Below are 18,589 nucleotides of genomic sequence, written 5' to 3'. Positions count from 1 at the left end.
ATTTCACGACAATGAATGCTGATTTCAATACATGAAGGCAGCACAAGTATGAGGAAGTACTGTGCAGTGGGGATTTTCCCACCATCATACCTCTGAAAGGACCGCCTTGCAGCATTATGATGGTGGGGAAGTTCAATTTAAGCATTGGGACGGACAATCATTTGCTCCAAATTCCTTTCTGACAGCAACTACAATCTAAAATAAAATAATGTGCTGTGAGTTAGAAAAATGTTCATGGCATTAGTTCGACATGACTGTCGGACAGGTTAGTTTGGTGTAACTTTGAGCGAGCTGATAGATCAACAACATCTGAGTGTGAGATTGGGTGGACATTGCTTTGCTGTGTGCAGGTCCATAAACATGGCAGCAGGCTTTTATGTCTACATTAGTCTCTTAGTGTCTTCAGCTGCCTCAGTGAATGTTAAGTAGTCCAACCAAATATACCCTGTCTAACAGATCTATAAGCGCTGACACCAAGTTCAAAAAGCATATAAAGGATACACTGAGTTGCAGATTTTTTATAGACTCATGTAAAGTCCACATTATTGTGACGACATGTATTTGTCCAACGCAAATACAAAACTTGAACGTCAAAGGCATTATTGCTCATCATGCAGTGTCATTACAGTGTCTACATTTCTCCCCTCTACTGAACAATGTTGCTTTTGTAAGGCAAGAAATGTGTTAAGTTTCCAACCCAGAGTGTGAAACATAATAAAACAGACTGCAATCATTTGCAAACAAACTGTTTTTACTGGCAAAGGCTTCACAAAGTGTTCCTGAGTCCATGTAGTGACATCCTTTATCCAGTCATGTGTTCACAAAGTGCTGAACCTCGCTTGTGAACGACTAAGTCTTTCCAGGATGCTCCTTTCATACCCAATCACGATACTATCACCTGTTACCAATCAACCTGTTTACCTGTGGAATGTTCCAAATAGGTGTTTTGGAGCGTTAGTTTGGTGTAACTTTGAGCGAGCTGATAGATCAACAACATCTGAGTGTGAGATTGGGTGGACATTGCTTTGCTGTGTGCAGGTCCATAAACATGGCAGCAGGCTTTTATGTCTACATTAGTCTCTTAGTGTCTTCAGCTGCCTCAGTGAATGTTAAGTAGTCCAACCAAATATACCCTGTCTAACAGATCAATACCTGCCTGCGTGATTATTAATACCACAGTGGTGTTCATGTCTCTTTGTTGTGCATCAGTATATCAATTCCACCACAAGAGGGCGACGTGGTGCAGCTTCAGGGCATGACTGCAGATTCAGTGGGTTTATCCCATCATGCAGGGAGTTACTCTGTAACTCGGCTCGGAGGTTAACTCTGCATTTACTGAGTCCTACAATTAGATCTGCCGGAGGCTCTCATGCATTAGGACAGTGAAAGTCCGATGGTTGACCGTCGCTGAGCTGTTTAAATCTCACAAAGACAGATACATGGAGGTGTTAGCTTTGCTTTGTATTGTCTCTGTGGCTTTCACAGGTAAGAAATGAGTCGAGCGTCTTTTCCTGTCGTTTTCTGTACCTTGAAACTTCGCTGAATTGATGGAAAGTTGTCGGAAAGGAGTTTAGTTGAAGATAAAAGAAGAAAACTGAAGATCTCGACCTCTGCAATCGATGTTTTTGTTACTCGACCCTTCCTGTTACTAATACAAGTAACGAACCGGAAAAATGACAGAAAACAAGAAGTTGTTTCGAGTCAGGCGCATTGCGCATTCTTTAGGGATTATAAATGTTTTATTTCTGCAAATAAAAATGCGATAAACATGTTGTAAAAATAGTATCAATATCTTCATGGATAAGCTGCCTTTTCCTGCACTGCCTGTCTGCTCTGATAGAGCTGATCTCTGAAGTAGATCACTTCTTTAGACTTGATTTGCATAATGTGGTCTAAAGGTGCTCCAGCTGTCATCTGTTGTCAAATGCTTATGAGTGAACTTTAGAATTGTTTGTTACTTGCAGTAAATAGACATTCATATCAATTATTACAGTTCTTCTCAGACCTGTAACTGTCTCCTCCAGGTTTAACCAGAGGAGCTGGTTTGTTGCCGGACGGTCCTCTCAATGCAGCCGTAGGAGAGGAGGTGATGTTCACTACAACACTGGCTCCAACAGAAATTCCATTTATATCAGTGGCCTGGACATTTGGTGATAAACCAATAATCACTTCCAATGTTGAAAACTTAACTGAACCAGAGTATGAAGGCAGGATCACCTTCTTCACCTCTACTGGATATCTACAGCTCAGGAACCTGTCTTTTAATGACAGCGGAGAATACAGAGTAACCATTGTACCACGTGGAGAACAACAGAAGACTGGGACCACAAGACTGGACATATATGGTGAGCTAATGTTTCACACGTTGCACCTCTTTCAGTGCTGAATGGAGGTTATGAATAGCATTTGAGAATTAAATAGACTTGGTTTCCATTCAAATAATTGTGTTTAGATGTTCAATGGATTCAAATAAGACCCATAAAAAAGAATAAAAAAACTGAAACTAAAACAGAGACCGAGTTTTGAGGTTAATTTAAAGAAACTGGGTCGTGGTCCAGTTATACTTGCACTCATGACAACTGAGAAACAATGAGAGTGAAAAATGAGAATCTTCATGACTCCGGGCTACATGACAAATGACTTCTGAAAACTAAGAGATGTGCTTGAAAGTGAGGGAAAAAACAAGTAAGTGGACCTTTAGTAAACATTTTTGTATCAAGTATTGTTTCAAAAGTTAAGAATCAACTTTGACTCTCAAATTAATTTATTGTGTATTTTTTAGGCTGGTTTCACACTCAGAATGAATTTCAAGAAATTTAACTGCATCACAAATTAAATTTGAATAATTTAATGAGCAATGGCCTCATTTTTACTGCTAAGACAATAAGAGCTGACATTTTTTATGGACTCATGTAAAGTCCACATTATTGTGACGACGTGTATTTGTCCAACGCAAATACAAAACTTGAATGTCAAAGGCATTATTGCTCATCATACAGTGTCATTACAGTGTCTACATTTATCCCCTCTACTGAACAATGTTGCCTTTGTAACGCAAGCAATGTGTTAAGTTTCCAACCCAGAGTGTGAAACATAAATAAAACAGACTGCAATCATTTGCAAACAAACTGTTTTTACTGGCAAAGGCTTCACAAAGTGTTCCTGAGTCCATGTAGTGACATCCTTTATCCAGTCATGTGTTTCACAAATTGGTGAACCTTGCTCCATCCTCGCTTGTGAACGACTAAGTCTTTCCAGGATGCTCCTTTCATACCCAATCATGATGCTATCACCTGTTACCAATCAACCTGTTTACCTGTGGAATGATACAAACATGTTTTGTTGCTTCTGTCCCAACTTGTTTGAAACGTGTTGCTGCATCGAATTCAAAATAAGCAGATATTTACAAAAATCAATGAAGCTGATGAGGGAAAACATTAAATATATTGTCTTTATACTGTTTTAAATTGAGTATATGTCAGAAAGGATTAGCAAGTTATTGCATGATTTTCACCCACAGCGCCAGTCTCCAATGTGGTGGTAGCTTCAAACACCACAGACCTGGCGGAGTTCAACAGTACTGTCCGTCTGTCCTGCTCCTCCTCTGGATCGTCCCTCTCTGTCCTCTGGCTGAACGGCAGCTCTGAGGTTACAGAAAGTGACAGAGTTCAGCTCACTGATGGAAACTTCACTCTCACTATATTGAATGTGAGCCGCTTTGACCAGGGACCATTCAGGTGTCATGTGTTCAATCCTGTAAGCAATGGCACCAGTGATCCAGTAAACCTCTCCATCAGCTGTGAGTTACAAACCTGCATGTGCCTGCTTCTTCTCCTGCGCTGTATGCATGTTGGTGCAGTACACTGTGATCACACAGGTGTAATGAGGCTTCACTCCAAGCTTCTCTTCATGTCATGTAGCATTTCCTTCAAGCTGCTAACATCACGTTTGGTGGATTGTTTTTCCTCTCCATGTGCTGCACACTGTAGATGGCCCAGAAAATATTCATTTGACAAAATCTCCGTCACAAGAATACTTTGAGGAAGGAACAGACATCAGCCTGATCTGCTCAGCTGTCTCCAGACCTGATGCCCTGTTTTACTGGTTTCTGAATGGAGACAAGCTGTCTGATACTGGATCAGAGCTCAGACTGATGAACATTCAGATCAGTCATAGTGGTAACTACAGCTGTCAGGCCTTTAACCCAAGAACTCTGAGAGATGAAACATCTCAGCCTTCAGTTGTGTCTGTTCTGGGTAAGTTGGAATCATATTGGCAAAGTCTGCACTCAAATCAGTGCACCTTATGAAATAAAACTAGAAAATGACATTTGTTCAGATTGTCTTGTTACTGTCAACTGTTTTTGGTCAGTTGTTAAAGAATCTTTTGACTTTAATAAACAGGTTTCTTCTCTATTTTTCAATGTGTGAATTGGCACACTCTCATTATTTAATGAACAACCACTATTCCAAAAAATGTTTGGATGCTGTGCAATAACTTTCTAGTCCTTTCTGACATAAAGTCAACTGAAAACAGTACAAAAACAATAAATTTAATGTTTTCCCTCATCAGCTTCATTGATTTTGGTAAACATCTGCTTATTCTGAATTTAATGGAGCAAAACATTTCAAACAAGTTTGGACAGGAGCAACAAAACACTGGGAAGGTTGTGGAACGCTCCAAAAACACCTGTTTGGATCATTCGACAGGTAAACAGGTTGATTGGTAACAGGTGATAGCATCATGATTGGGTATGAAAGGAGCATCCTGGAAAGGCTCAGTGGTTCACAAGCGAGGATGGAGCGAGGGTTACCACAAAACACACAAACTAAAACAGAGACCTTGTTTTGAGGTTAATTTAAAGAAACTGGGTCGTGGTCCAGTTATACTTGCACTCATGACAACTGAGAAACAATGAGAGTAAAAAATGAGAATCTCGGCTGACTCCAGGCTACATGACGAAAAAAACAAGTAAGTGGACCTTTAGTAAACATTTTTGTATCAAGTATTGTTTCAAAAGTTAAGAATCAACTTTGACTCTGAAATTAATTTATTGTGTATTTTTTAGGGTGGTTTCACACTCAGAATGCAATTTCAAGAAATTTAACTGCATCACAAATGAAATTTTAATAATTTAATGAGCAATGGCCTCATTTTTACTGCTAAGACTATAAGCGCTGACACCAAGTTCAAAAAGCATATAAAGGATACACTGAGTTGCAGATTTTATATGGACTCATGTAAAGTCCACGTTATTGTGACGACATGTATTTGTCCAACACAAACATAAAACTTGAATGTCAAAGACATTATTGCTCGTCATACAGTGTCATTACAGTGTCTACATTTCTCCCCTCTACTGAACAATTTTGCCTTTGTTAGGCAAGAAATGTGTTAAGTTTCCAACCCAGAGTGTGAAACATAATAAAACAGACTGCAATCATTTGCAAACAAACTGTATTTACTGGCAAAGGCTTCACAAAGTGTTCCTGAGTCCATGTAGTGACATCCTTTATCCAATCATGTGTTCACAAAGTGGTGAACCTCGCTCCATCCTTGCTTGTGAATGACTGAGCCTTTCCAGGATGCTCCTTTCATACCCAATCATGATACTATCACCTGTTACCAATCAACCTGTTTACCTGTGGAATGATCCAAACAGGTGTTTTTGTTGTCTGTAGCTGCTCCTGTCCCAACTTGTTTGAAATGTGTTGCTGCATCACATTCAGAATAAGCAGATATTTACAAAAATCAATGAAGCTGATGAGGGAAAACATTAAATATATTGTCTTTATACTGTTTTAAATTGAGTATATGTCAGAAAGGATTAGCAAGTTTTTCAATGATTTTCACCCACAGTGTCAGTCTCCAATGTGGTGGTAGCTTCAAACACCACAGACCTGGCGGAGTTCAACAGTACTGTCCGTCTGTCCTGCTCCTCCTCTGGATCGTCCCTCTCTGTCCTCTGGCTGAACGGCAGCTCTGAGGTTACAGAAAGTGACAGAGTTCAGCTCACTGATGGAAACTTCACTCTCACTATATTGAATGTGAGCCGCTTTGACCAGGGACCATTCAGGTGTCATGTGTTCAATCCTGTAAGCAATGGCACCAGTGATCCAGTAAACCTCTCCATCAGCTGTGAGTTACAAACCTGCATGTGCCTGCTTCTTCTCCTGCGCTGTATGCATGTTGGTGCAGTACACTGTGATCACACAGGTGTAATGAGGCTTCACTCCAAGCTTCTCTTCATGTCATGTAGCATTTCCTTCAAGCTGCTAACATCACTTTTGGTGGATTGTTTTTCCTCTCCATGTGCTGCACACTGTAGATGGCCCAGAAAATATAAATTTGACAAAATCTCCGTCACAAGAATACTTTGAGGAAGGAACAGACATCAGCCTGATCTGCTCAGCTGTCTCCAGACCTGCTGCCCTGTTTTACTGGTTTCTGAATGGAGACAAGCTGTCTGATACTGGATCAGAGCTCAGACTGATGAACATTCAGATCAGTCATAGTGGTAACTACAGCTGTCAGGCCTTTAACCCAAGAACTCTGAGAGATGAAACATCTCAGCCTTCAGTTGTGTCTGTTCTGGGTAAGTTGGAATCATATTGGCAAAGTCTGCACTCAAATCAGTGCACCTTATGAAATAAAACTAGAAAATTACATTTGATCAAACTGTCATGTAACTGTTGCCTGTTTTTGGTCAGTTGTTAAAGAATCTTTCGACTTTATTAAACAGATTTTTTCCTCTATTATTCAATGTGTGAATTGGCACACTCTCATTATCTAAAATACAACCACTATTCCAAAAATGTTTGGATGCTGTGCAATAACTTTCTAGTCCTTTCTGACATAAAGTTAACTGAAAACCGTACAAACACAATAAATTTAATGTTTTCCCTCATCAGCTTCATTGATTTTTGTAAATATCTGCTTATTCTGAATGTGATGCAGCAACACGTTTCAAACAAGTTGGGACAGGAGCAACAAAAGACTGTGAAAGTAGGTAAACAGGTTGATTGGTAACAGGTGATAGCATCATGATTGGGTATGAAAGGAGCATCCTGGAAAGGCTCAGTCGTTCACAAGCAAGGATGGAGCGAGGTTCACCACTTTGTGAACACGTGGCTGTATGAAGGATGTCACTACATTGACTCAGGAACACTTTGTAAAACTGTTGTCAGCAAACACAGTTTGTTTGCAAATTATTATATTCTGGTTTATTTACACTTTGCACATTGTCACAACTTTTTGGAATAAGGGTTGTAGCTGGCTAAGGTGTTGGTTATTCAAAACTGTTAATGTTAAAATGAATTTAAAATAAACATACTATAAGTAGCTATATTTATTCAATAACTCAGTTACTTTTTCTCATTTTTCATCCAACACAATTATCTTTTGCCCAACAGAGAGAATATCAGGTTCTTCTGTCACACCATCAACAAACCTGCCGATTGAGGGGAAGTCCGTCAACCTTAGCTGTGAGGCTGCCGGCTCTGGCTCTAGAATGTGGATGAAGGACGGCTCATATCTGATCCTGGCCGACAACATCGCACTTTACGACAACAACAGAGTGCTGTCGTTTCGCCCTCTGACTAAAACAGACAGCGGAGAATATTCCTGTAATATCAGCAACCCTGTCAGCAGTGATGGAGCTAGTTACAACATGGTTGTTAACTGTAGGTAACAAACTGTACAGTCTACATTCACTGATCTAAATGAAGTGTGCCATAAATAACAGTGTACTAATGAAATGATTTGTTTGCAGGCCTGAAACATGAGATTTTACATTTTTAAATCAATCATTAACAAACCTTCTTTTCTTTATTATCTGTGCTGCTGTAAGAACCAACTATCTGTTTTTCAGATGGACCAGAAAATGTTCAGATCGCAGGTCCAAGTGAGATACGTGTTGGCGAGACCTTAACATTAACCTGCTCCGCTGAGTCCACACCATCTGCTAGATACAACTGGACACTGGACGGAGCAGAGATCCACAATTCTTCTGTGTTCACTAAAGACAACACTGGACTTTCTGACAGCAGCAACTACACCTGTCACGCCATGAATAATATAACTGGGAGAACGTCATCAGCGGTGCATGAATTGTCTGTAACAGGTACCAAGATGCAGTTGAAGATAATGAGACAGGAATGACTTGAAAAGAGTAAAATCTAGCATTACAGCTCTGCAGAGTAATACTGCATTCGTGATGGACGGTTTTAGGGAATATACTGTATATCAACATGAATGCAGCAGAACCAGAGATATCATTCTTGTTAAAACTGCAGCGAAAAGTTCAGTCAGAGATTTGGATTTGTTATGCCAGTGTTTGCCACACGCTAGCCTCAAGCAGAGATGAGGAGCAGGCCACAAAGTTAAAAGTCATGTACTGCCAAACAGGAATGCTCTTCAGCTAAAGGAGATATCATTGACTTACTGTTAACATAAAACAAAAAGATATCTACAACTAGCCAGCTGTTCAATTACATAAAGGGAGAAATTATTGTATTCTTTGTATCCACAAATGCAATGAGATCCTGTTTAGAAAATGTTCTGAAAATCATGTTCTCATCCGTTTTTTTTATGTAAGCCATCCCAGCCCAAACATCAGGCTGTTCGGCTGGTTGCATCGCTGGAATCGTGGTCGCATGTGTAGTCGTCTGTGCAGCAGCTGCTGCTGCTGGCGGAGGGTATTACATTTATACAAGAAAGTGAGTGGAAACTAGCTTCAAGATTTAATCAGGACGCCATTTTTCTCATCATAATTGTGATAAATGTAGTGGCTCTTTATTCTTCAGGAGTATTTGGTAATTGTTAGTCATTCTTAAAAATCAGTTTTGGACTCATGGTTGTGGTGAGCTCTGTTTGAGAAACAAATCGTGCTTACCTGGTTACTGAGGATGCATATTGCCTGCAGCCTATTATCATTATTATGTTGCAAGAAATTTGATCATATTTGTCTCATTACCTCTACAGAAAACGGGCGAAAAGTACGGGTGAGTGTATTACAAGTTTGTGTGGTTGTTGTTGTATTTATACATGTTTTCTCCCCATGTGCTGAATTCTTCAAAGCATTATTTATTTTTCATGTTTTAAAGGAGATGAAGGCCAGGATAACACAGCATACTCAGGAAGTCAGGTAACAGTCGTCAGTTTATATACACTTAAGAAACCAGATTATATGCAGGTAATGAGTGAGAATCAGTGAACTACAATGCAGAATGAATAAATAAATTAGTAGTAATTAGTGTATTTAATAATCCACATACAAATTGTTCTTATAACAGATGATTTTATTGCACAGTGTACACAGTACAGCGCAGATTGTGCCTTTGTTCAATGTTAGATGTACACAAGCCTACATTTGTTGTGAACAGTATAAGAAATTAGAAATAATAAAATAGCAATTTGCAAGCAAATATCCTTGAAATACTAAAATCACACTCTTTTGATTACATGGAAATACATGTTAAAAATGTAAACATTTTTTATATTTGATTTGATATACAGTACTGTTAGTGGCCAGTCCGTGGTCAGGTTTCTTTGGCTTTATAGTGGTTGAAAGAGGCCAGCCGACTCACAGGGCCTGTGCGCACCACAGTGCAACATCAGACTTTAAACCAGGAAGGAGATATTCTGTTGCCATAATGGGAAGAAAGCATATCACATACAGGCTCACTTCCCATTATATCCCTTAACCCTACATAACAGTTAGGTTAGTTCGATTTTGTAACAGACATGATCAGATTCCCTGAACTTTAAATCACAAGTAATATTTTTCCCCTCCCTTTTTCATTTCCAGGAGCTGAACTATGCAGATTTGATGTCTTTCCAGAGCAAAGATGGTGTGACAGTCCAGCTGGGCTCACAGAATAACTCATCGAAAGACGCTCGGGACAGAGTGGACAACAGTCGTCCTGCAACGTCCTCACCTCCTACCTATGATGTCCACATGCAGCGAATGAGGTCCGCTGCTCAGCCTGATGCTAATGGTGCACAAATTTACGCTCAAATTCGCAATAGCTGACCACATTGGACATGATGAATTGGCGTAGATTGGAGGCCAGAAGCAGCTGGCGTGTGGTCAGAAAAAAATTGCACTTCCCTCTCAGATACGTAGGACTTATTTGGAACTGAGTTTACTTACTCATAACTTTAACGGTGGTTAATAATCAACCAGTTCATGATAGCTGTTGTCATGGCTGAGGTTAGAAGGCACAATGTGTCAATGTTAGTTTGCATAAACTACATGTAATTGCTTTCCTATCCCTTTGTCTGTACAGTCAGTGAAAAATTCGAATATCTGAGTGGAAATATTCTCTTTATGTGATTCAGTTGTTTGTTGGAGCCTTACTGTTTGACACTGGTGTGGTGTTATATTTGACTCCACATGTATGCTGGGTGATTTCAGTTGAGATTCCAGTTTGCAGCTTGTCAGTTATGGATTAATTTTGTATTTGTTTTGTATATTATAAAATGAAAAATATCAGATGTTTAACTACTTTGGTACTTTAGGTGTTTTCAGGACGTGGATACTCCTTGACATCAAGGGAGCTTGTTCAGTTTGTCATTATAATACTGAACTATTCTGATCTTACAATCGATTGTTCCAAAGGAGCAGTGTAAAGATCATCAGAGATATGCATCTTTGTAATATGATTTCAATATGATGGCAAAGTTTAGCTGCATTATCCCACAAACAGGAGGTCTGTAGGCACAGCAATGCAAAATGCTAGCATGCAAAACTAAGCTGTAACAAGGGATTTCTCCCCAGCTCCATGTGAACCACTGAAGAAATGTTAACAGAAGTTATAGGAATCTCCATGAGGTGTCCAGTGGGTATTTGTTGGATATTTACAGGTACAATAGATTTCATAAATCTTAAAGCCCTTCCAACATGCATTTGGAAACTGTGGCCTGTCAGAAATATGTCCCTCTTTTTCCTCAAAGTGATAACAAGAGTAATTTAGGACATGCTTACAGTAAATGTCAAAGTTGCTGCGTTATAGCATGATGTTTTGATAAGATGCTTCCTCTGTGCCAACAAGAAGGTCATTTTAATTAGTGCCAGTAAACAAGAGACATTGCAACAAACACCGCTTGTGCGTCACACCTGTACTGAACTTTATGAAGACATTTGTCAATTATGCCATGTTGTTTACTGTGTCAATCTCCTGAGGCATTAGATGCATGTTTGCACTGATATTTTTCTGTTCATAAATGATAAAAGTAGTCATGTTTGATATAATGCACTCTGTACTGGGACCACCGGAGCTGCATAGAGTTTCTCATGCTATGCTCGTCCAAAACAGTTAATTTCCCAGCAGGTAGTATTGTGTCATCAATACTACCTGCTGCATCAATGCAGGTGCTGCATTGTTGCCAAGGAAGTCACATTTAAACCTGCAATAACAGATTTTTTTTAATGTCCTTTTAATACTCCAAACCAATATTTACTCTCGTTTAGCTTTGTTTTTGGTCTCTACTAACTCTTGAGGGAAATATCTGGTAATTTATTAACCCCAGTTTAACCCTCTAATGTATTCGCATGCATTCGGGTCAAATAGGTAACCGTCAGTTTCTCTAAAAGGTAATCATCTGCCGATGATTGAAAAATCCTGCTAAATGCTCCACTGTGTTCGCCAGCTGTGAGCAAGGCATGTCTACAAGTTGGCATGTAGGCAATATGTACGATATAAGAATTTTGATTACAGCTGTTTTATGCAGACAGATGCGGAACGGATACAATGGATTTGATGTCACTGTAAACAACAAATGCATGAAATAACAAGTGTGGCAAGTGACACGCGTTTTTCTGTGTTGTAAAGTCTTATTTAAAGAGTGAAGGCAAACACATTTGTCACATTAACTCAGCCAGATCAATGCCATTCTCCTTTGAGACTGCTGACAAGCACTAGAATAATCTCCTCTGAATAAAGGCCAAGAGCAAGGGTCAGGAATCAAGGTTATACCGTTTTACAGAACATTTCATTGATTCTGACTGCAAATTCCACCTTAGGTATAGCTTCTTTTGAATGAAGTCGAACCAAGCTAGTGAGTCTGGGTGTTTGGCCAGAATTCCCCTCCTCCATCAGTTAACCATTAGTAAAGATCAAACTGCCTGTGAGTTTTTCTCCTGCATGGAAGGGGAGTACTGTTTTAAAAACTTTCCCACACCTTCATCACTAAGAAGTGGAATCCCTGAATTTTTTACCTTAAACTAAAATTTTTCCATTATTGTTCAATTTCATTGTTTCATTCATTTTACGCATTCATGGTGATAAGGGAATTTTTCATGTGATTTTAAGGCAGTAATCACTGGATAACTGAATGGATTGTAATATATATATATTATATATTGTAATATATGCAATATTGATCATGAAAACATCCCTTAATTTATACCTGATTAAGCCTTAATCTTTCAGGTTAGGTGAAAATAGAGGCATAGGTGTCATGGTTCTTGGACAGTTTTTTGCTCTGATTTTTATCTCACACACAAAATCCATTAATTTATCCATTATTATTCCCATAATTGGGATGAACCCCCGGATTTGCCCAAAAAATCAAAAATTAAGTTCCCTTTAAGATAACTTAAAAACCCTTAAACCATGTATATCAATTAAAATGCCTTAAGATATTGTATCTCTTAATTTGCCCATTAATTAATCCCACATTTGCAGCATACATAGCTTAACACTGTTTGAAATATGTTCTCAGGGCTTAATTAACAAGTAATTCATGGTATTTCAAGAGAATCTTGTTTCATACTGAATTGGGTTGTATGACTTGTTTATCATTAACCTCTATTCGCTTTCGTTTTTGTTTAACCGTTTAGCTTTTTCATTAACTGTCACATGCCACACCAAAGCGAATGTGTGATTAATGTTTGGCTAAAGAAAGAATACCGTGAATGTAACTCTCAGGTTGGAAATATTGCATTTGTAATAATTTAAGTGCTTGTTCAGATGAATAAACCTTTATTTCATTGACTGGTGTGTTGTACAGTGATTGAATTACATCAAATAATTATATATTTTAGAAATTAAATTAAACCTCTTTGATTTAAATTCAAAGAAATTGGATCAACCAAACGTTCTTTTGGGGGAAGTGTTGGAAAATGGAAAAATTGCAGAAATACAGTGTCTTAATTGAAAATATTTTAAAGATGAGATGGTGGTTGACCATATATGAAAAATAGGAAAAAGTAAATGACCCCATCCACATATAATTCTTGGAAATTCTTTATACCTTTGCTGTTGTGAAAACGTGACATCTAAGGATGAAGGGGGAGATTAACTGATGTTTGTAGCACATGATCCACTTTAGTGACATTTGTAGATTTGCAGACATTATCCACACACATCAGAGTGGTCTGTTTCTCTCTTGTGCACAGAAGGCATGGAGTCTGATTAGCACCTTGTTTGTGTCCGTTCTTGTGTTTACAAAGTTCAATGGAAGGTTATTTATTTATGCCCACGGCCAATAAAGAACCATAAATGCAGGAGGAAGTGCAGTGCAGGATATGAATCTGTCTTCTGCAACAGCAAAATGTGAGCAGTTAAAAAGCAGGCTAAATAGAATCTATTCCCATAAATGACTCTGCATTCAATTACAGCAATAAATCCAAAGTTCATTGTGACTATATATGTTACCATGACAACCTGATGGCCTCACAGCAACACAATCTATGACTGGCAGTGCACTAGAAACACACGGAGGGCTTGAATTAACGAAAGCCATAAATAATGGTATTTTTCCTTTGTGCTCTTTAATGTATTTTTCAAAGTTAAAGGAAGATTACTCTTAAAATACTTTATATTTTCTCCACACACACAGATTTAAGATCTCACTCTCTAAAGCCCCACCTGTTTGAACACAGACAGTATTTACTGACAGGTCTGAGCGCGTGACAGCAGGAGGATGAGTCATCATGTGATAATTGATTTTTAATGTAATAAAACTTGTCATTACTGAAAGAAATGTTCAGTTTCATAAGTGTACTTCACATTGTAACTCGCAGTAGCTCTCCAGTGAATCGGACGTCACAGCCCTGAGGCTAAATAATGTCAGATTTGGTTAAAGGAAATAGGAAACACTGAAAGCACGTTTTATTATATGAGCAGGCCTGAGCCACACAGGCTAATAAAACAATTCCAGCCATGTTCTGTCCACCTTGTTTCAAAAGAGGAGGGACCCACAAGTAATGACAAACTCCGATGAGACAGCGCCATCCAATGGTTAGTGCAACACTCTGACAAAACTGTGCAGAACAATTGTGCAATCTTAACACGTCTATTTCGCCACATCTTGTCATCCTGTTTTCCTGAATTACCTCATCCATTCATGATTTAACTAACCCATTCCCAGCATTAAAAAACAGCACTCTCTCATCACCCACTTTCAAAAGTCACAAAAACTAACCAAACATTTTAACAATTATTATGTGATTATTATTATGTTGTCAAATATTTACCGTTGTGGTTTAGGGAAATTTCCTTTACTTATAGACTCCATTGATTTCGTCATCAAAAAAATTCCGTTGTTAAACAACATGCTGGGAAATCTGGGAGGAGAAATGAAATATGTTTTAGTTATAGGTTTGTAAGATAACCTCGTCTCTGTAACTCATAGTTAGTGTAAAAAAGGGAGGTACTGTAGTTCTTGTTTAGACCCTCAGTGGAGGCAGACATGAGAGTCATTACTATGATACCACACTGCAAGAATCTGTGCTGTGTTTTGCTGGTGGCACTGATGGGTAAGAGCACTTCATTTACTGACTGCTGATAGACTGTTACTCCAGGGACTGACTCGAAATCCTTTTAAATGAGCAGGTAGATGCTTTAGAAACCTGGTGACATGATGGCTAAAGGCTGAGAAACATTCTGCTGTTTAATTTTTGAACTGAATATGCTCCTCATGTATCTTACTCTAAATAAGGATTTTATTATTCAGGATTCAATGATGTATTTAAAGTTCAGACTAGCCCTGTCACACTGGTTTGAAATATGACAAGTTATGCTTTTATTTTTGAGCAAGGCCTGTGAAATAGCATTTTCCTTGTATCAAGAATAGTAAGAAATAATGATAAGAAAATATGGAGTAAGAAGGAATAAGACAACAATACTGCACAAACATGGCAGCGGCACCACTACAAGAGAAGAACTGATAGAAGCATTACGGGAAGGCAATGTTAACCCGGTAGGAACTTTTTATAAGTTATATAGCAGTAGAATGAAAATGAATGTTGAAGCGAAGGGACTGTGTCCAACAAAGACTTTACATACAACATCTGACACAGACATGTGACTCCTCCTCTCCCTCAGGTGTACCAGGTACAGAGGCCTGGGAGCAGATTTCCTGGACCGGTCAGGTGACAGCTGGTTTCAGTACCACGTTTATCTGTTCCTCTTCTTGCTTCCCAAACTGCACTTACACTTGGTCCTTTAAGGGCCACACTGCCATTGGCAGCACACTGACCTGGACACCAGATGGACTGGACTCTACTGTGGAATTACAGTGCAACGTGCTCAATCCAGAAACCGGAGTCTCCAGCTCTTTGACCTCTATTGTAGAAATTCAGAGTGAGTACAGCAGGTGACTTGTACTTCACTCATGTATATCCTTTTAATGCTGCTATATAGTTGTGGATGAGCTTGGAAAATTCAACACATGATTAAAGATTAAAATGTTGGTTCTAAACCTTTTTGGCTTGTGCACCTTTAAAAAAAGTGTCTGTGTTGGTCCTTGTAGCGTATCAAATGAGCTGCTTCCACCAAAGAGTGACCCCCCCCCCCCGAAACTTTCTTATAAAAACAAGTCAATACTGATTCATGAAGCAGGACTTTGCATGAACTTTTCATCTTACAACCCACCAAATTCTTTTGGGGCCCTTTGAGGGGACCTGACCCACAGACTGGGACCCGGCGGACTGAAATGCCTGACAGTATATAAAGTAGTTAAGACCAGCTGCACCTTGACAAGCTAGTTGCACATTGATGCATCAGTGTTCTATCTAATAATGTAATTATATAATGATATGCCAGTCGCAGGACCCCTTTTTCTGCACAACAAGTACTTTTATTTTGTCACTTTAAGCACATTTTAATTATACTGCTGTACTTAAATAAAGGGTCTGAATATATGTTAAATTTGCAGATAGATAGTCATCACTGATGTGTGTTCTTCCTCTTTCTTCATTATTTGGAAATCCTCTATCTGGTGTGTTTATTTGCAGATCGAGTGTCTGTACAGATCAGTCCACTGAACACCGTCCCGTCTGTCAGCCAGCCACTGGATCTGGTCTGCCATGATGCCTCATCGCTGTCACAGCTGATAAACCATGTGGTCTGGTACAAAGATGGACAGAAAGTGACCTTGCGTAAAAATATGCAGCAGCTGCAGAACGCTTCCCTTCACTTTGACTCACTGCTGCCCTCTGATGCTGGATTCTACCAGTGTGAGACTCACACACCTGCAGTACACCAGACGAGTGTTTTGAGCCTGGGCTATCTACTCAGCTGTAAGTATTCCTGAAGGGAAAAAAGAGTTTGGGGAAGCAAGGCCAAATAATGTATATCCACATACTGGAGTGAACTTTCTTCTTATAGTTGATCCGTGGAGCGTCAGCATCAGCGGACCCGACACTGTGTTTCCTGGCAGACTGAGTAAATTCACCTGTTTGACGAGCTGTACCTTAAATGTGGACTGTACTGTCAAATGGCAGTTCAGAGGGGGCTTCCCCGTTGGAACCTACTTCTCAGTCCATGAAAATGAGCTCAGGTGGACCCCTTCTATACCCGGCACTTTCCAAAACTTCACCTGCGTTGCAGAAAATGCAGCTGCAGGACGCTCTGCCTCTGCCACCAAGATGGTAGAAGTTAAAGGTATTGACGAATCTTAAGTATTTGCCATCACATCCGTGTCAAATTATGTGTTAAATCCAGTATAATTACTTAATTTGTCATCTTTCTCCTCATGCAGGTATTCCTCTCTCTGGATCAGAAGCGGTGCGGCTCAGTGGGCTGTTTGCAGTGATCCTTAGCCTGGGACTGCTGGTGCTTCTTCATTCATAGAGCTTTTCACCTTCCCACTGTTTAAGCTTTAATGTGTGTATTGGCCCTTTTTGAAATGTATTTCCTCACCTATCCTAATCTCACGTGAAAGGAAACGTTTTTAATGTAAAATATATATTTATGTTAGGTAAGAAAAGCCTGTGTTACTTAATCTTAATTTTTTCATTAGTTATTGTGTAACATGAAATCCTGTAAATATGAGTAATAAAATACATGTTTAAACTTAAATACTATTTAAGGTGTCCTTTTTTCTCATTTTGCCAGGATTGCAGCTTTAGTTGTCGCCAGTTTAAGTCCATATAAAACCCAAAATGGCAGCAAAACGGCAGCAACTCAAGACAATGACAAGAAAAAATAAAACAAAAATCCAAAACACTGCCTGTTGCTGAACACATCTGGCTATCACACGGGAGGGGTTAGAAATTAAATTCCATAGCACTGTGTGAGGATTTGGCAGTATCTTCCTGTCTTTCCTCTGTGTCCCTTCCCCAATGTGTCATGTGTGTCGTCTCTCTCTCCCTCTGTGTATCTTTGTTTTTGTCTGAGCGGAGCTGGCCGTGATCACCTGCCCCTCCTGCGGCCAACCCACCTGCACACCTGTGGCTCATCACTAATCACCGGCACAGTATTTAAACCGTGGTTCCACCTGGATCTCCTGCCACAAATCAGCCAACCATTCAACCAGCCAACCACCCAGCTCAGCTTGCCTCGATGGCACATTTCATATTGATTGCTGGATTCACAATAAACTGTTTTGCACCGATACCTGCCCTTCATTCTGTGTTTGGGTTGTGCAAAAGCACCTCATTATGAGACAATGTTTCTGCAACCACATCCTGCTGAAAAATGGTTCCTGAAATTCTGTAATATGAAAGTATAATCCACTGTATGTTAAATCCAAACAGCCAGTAATGATGCCAGTTCTTGATGTTTCTTTTTCCTCCTTCACAGAGATGGATTTAGCATCATGAAACATTGTTTGACTTGAGGCTGACCTCTGACCGGGCGTGTTACTCATTCACTCGCATGTTGAAAGGAAGGTTTTGGGAAGTCGACTTCTTCCCAGAAAAGAACTGCCTCAGATAGACTGATGTGTTTTTAAAACACCTGCAGTTCGTGACACACCAATGTCTCTCTGACTCCTCTGAAACTGCACAAATAAGACAGATAAGAGAATGACACAGAGCAAACAGATGAGGGAGACACAGGCCTCCGGTGTGTTCTGCTTTGAGACTCGCCTTACGTGACGCAACAATATTATCCGTCCTCTTTGTTCTTTTGTCTTTTTTCTGTATGTTATCTCACCTGTTTCATATAAATTTAGCCCTGTGGTTTAGTTGGAATGGGGAAGCAAAACTACAGAAATATCTGAAACTATACTGGTTTATGTAAAGGTGTTATATATTAGGGCTTCATTCGGTTTCAGGTGAAACACTGCAAAATATATGTTTACTATATCTGTTGTTATTATTATTAACTAGAAATGTACAGTAGGGTGGCAGTACAAA

The 18,589-nt window shown here is 39.4% G+C and overlaps 1 protein-coding gene across 1 annotated transcript; it reads left to right on the top strand.

The window, feature by feature from the left end:
* The first annotated feature begins 1,356 nt into the window (after positions 1-1,356).
* LOC121610039 (carcinoembryonic antigen-related cell adhesion molecule 1-like) lies at positions 1,357-12,956 on the top strand. Its single transcript, XM_041941935.1, has 11 exons — positions 1,357-1,485; positions 2,025-2,345; positions 3,521-3,799; positions 5,860-6,138; positions 6,329-6,595; positions 7,413-7,682; positions 7,871-8,122; positions 8,597-8,717; positions 8,983-9,002; positions 9,105-9,145; positions 9,809-12,956. Exons 1-11 carry the CDS (start codon positions 1,440-1,442, stop codon positions 10,031-10,033), a joined length of 2,121 nt encoding a protein of 706 aa, XP_041797869.1. The 5' UTR covers positions 1,357-1,439; the 3' UTR covers positions 10,034-12,956.
* Positions 12,957-18,589: the final 5,633 nt, after the last annotated feature.

The sequence above is a fragment of the Chelmon rostratus genome, chromosome 8 (genome assembly GCF_017976325.1).
Source record: "Chelmon rostratus isolate fCheRos1 chromosome 8, fCheRos1.pri, whole genome shotgun sequence".
Taxonomy (NCBI): Eukaryota; Metazoa; Chordata; class Actinopteri; order Chaetodontiformes; family Chaetodontidae; genus Chelmon; species Chelmon rostratus.
Note: the sequence above shows the minus strand (reverse complement) of the source record. Positions and strands in the feature narration are given on the sequence as shown.

What these genes read in the sequence shown, in the direction of transcription:
- LOC121610039 (XM_041941935.1), top strand. Translation starts at nt 1,440, where the DNA reads ATGGAGGTGTTAGCTTTGCTTTGTATTGTCTCTGTGGCTTTCACAG. An exon ending in TTACAACATGGTTGTTAACT is followed by an intron (nt 7,683 to 7,870) that starts GTAGGTAACAAA and finishes TCTGTTTTTCAG; the next exon opens with ATGGACCAGAAAATGTTCAG. An exon ending in GCATGAATTGTCTGTAACAG is followed by an intron (nt 8,123 to 8,596) that starts GTACCAAGATGC and finishes TTTTTATGTAAG; the next exon opens with CCATCCCAGCCCAAACATCA.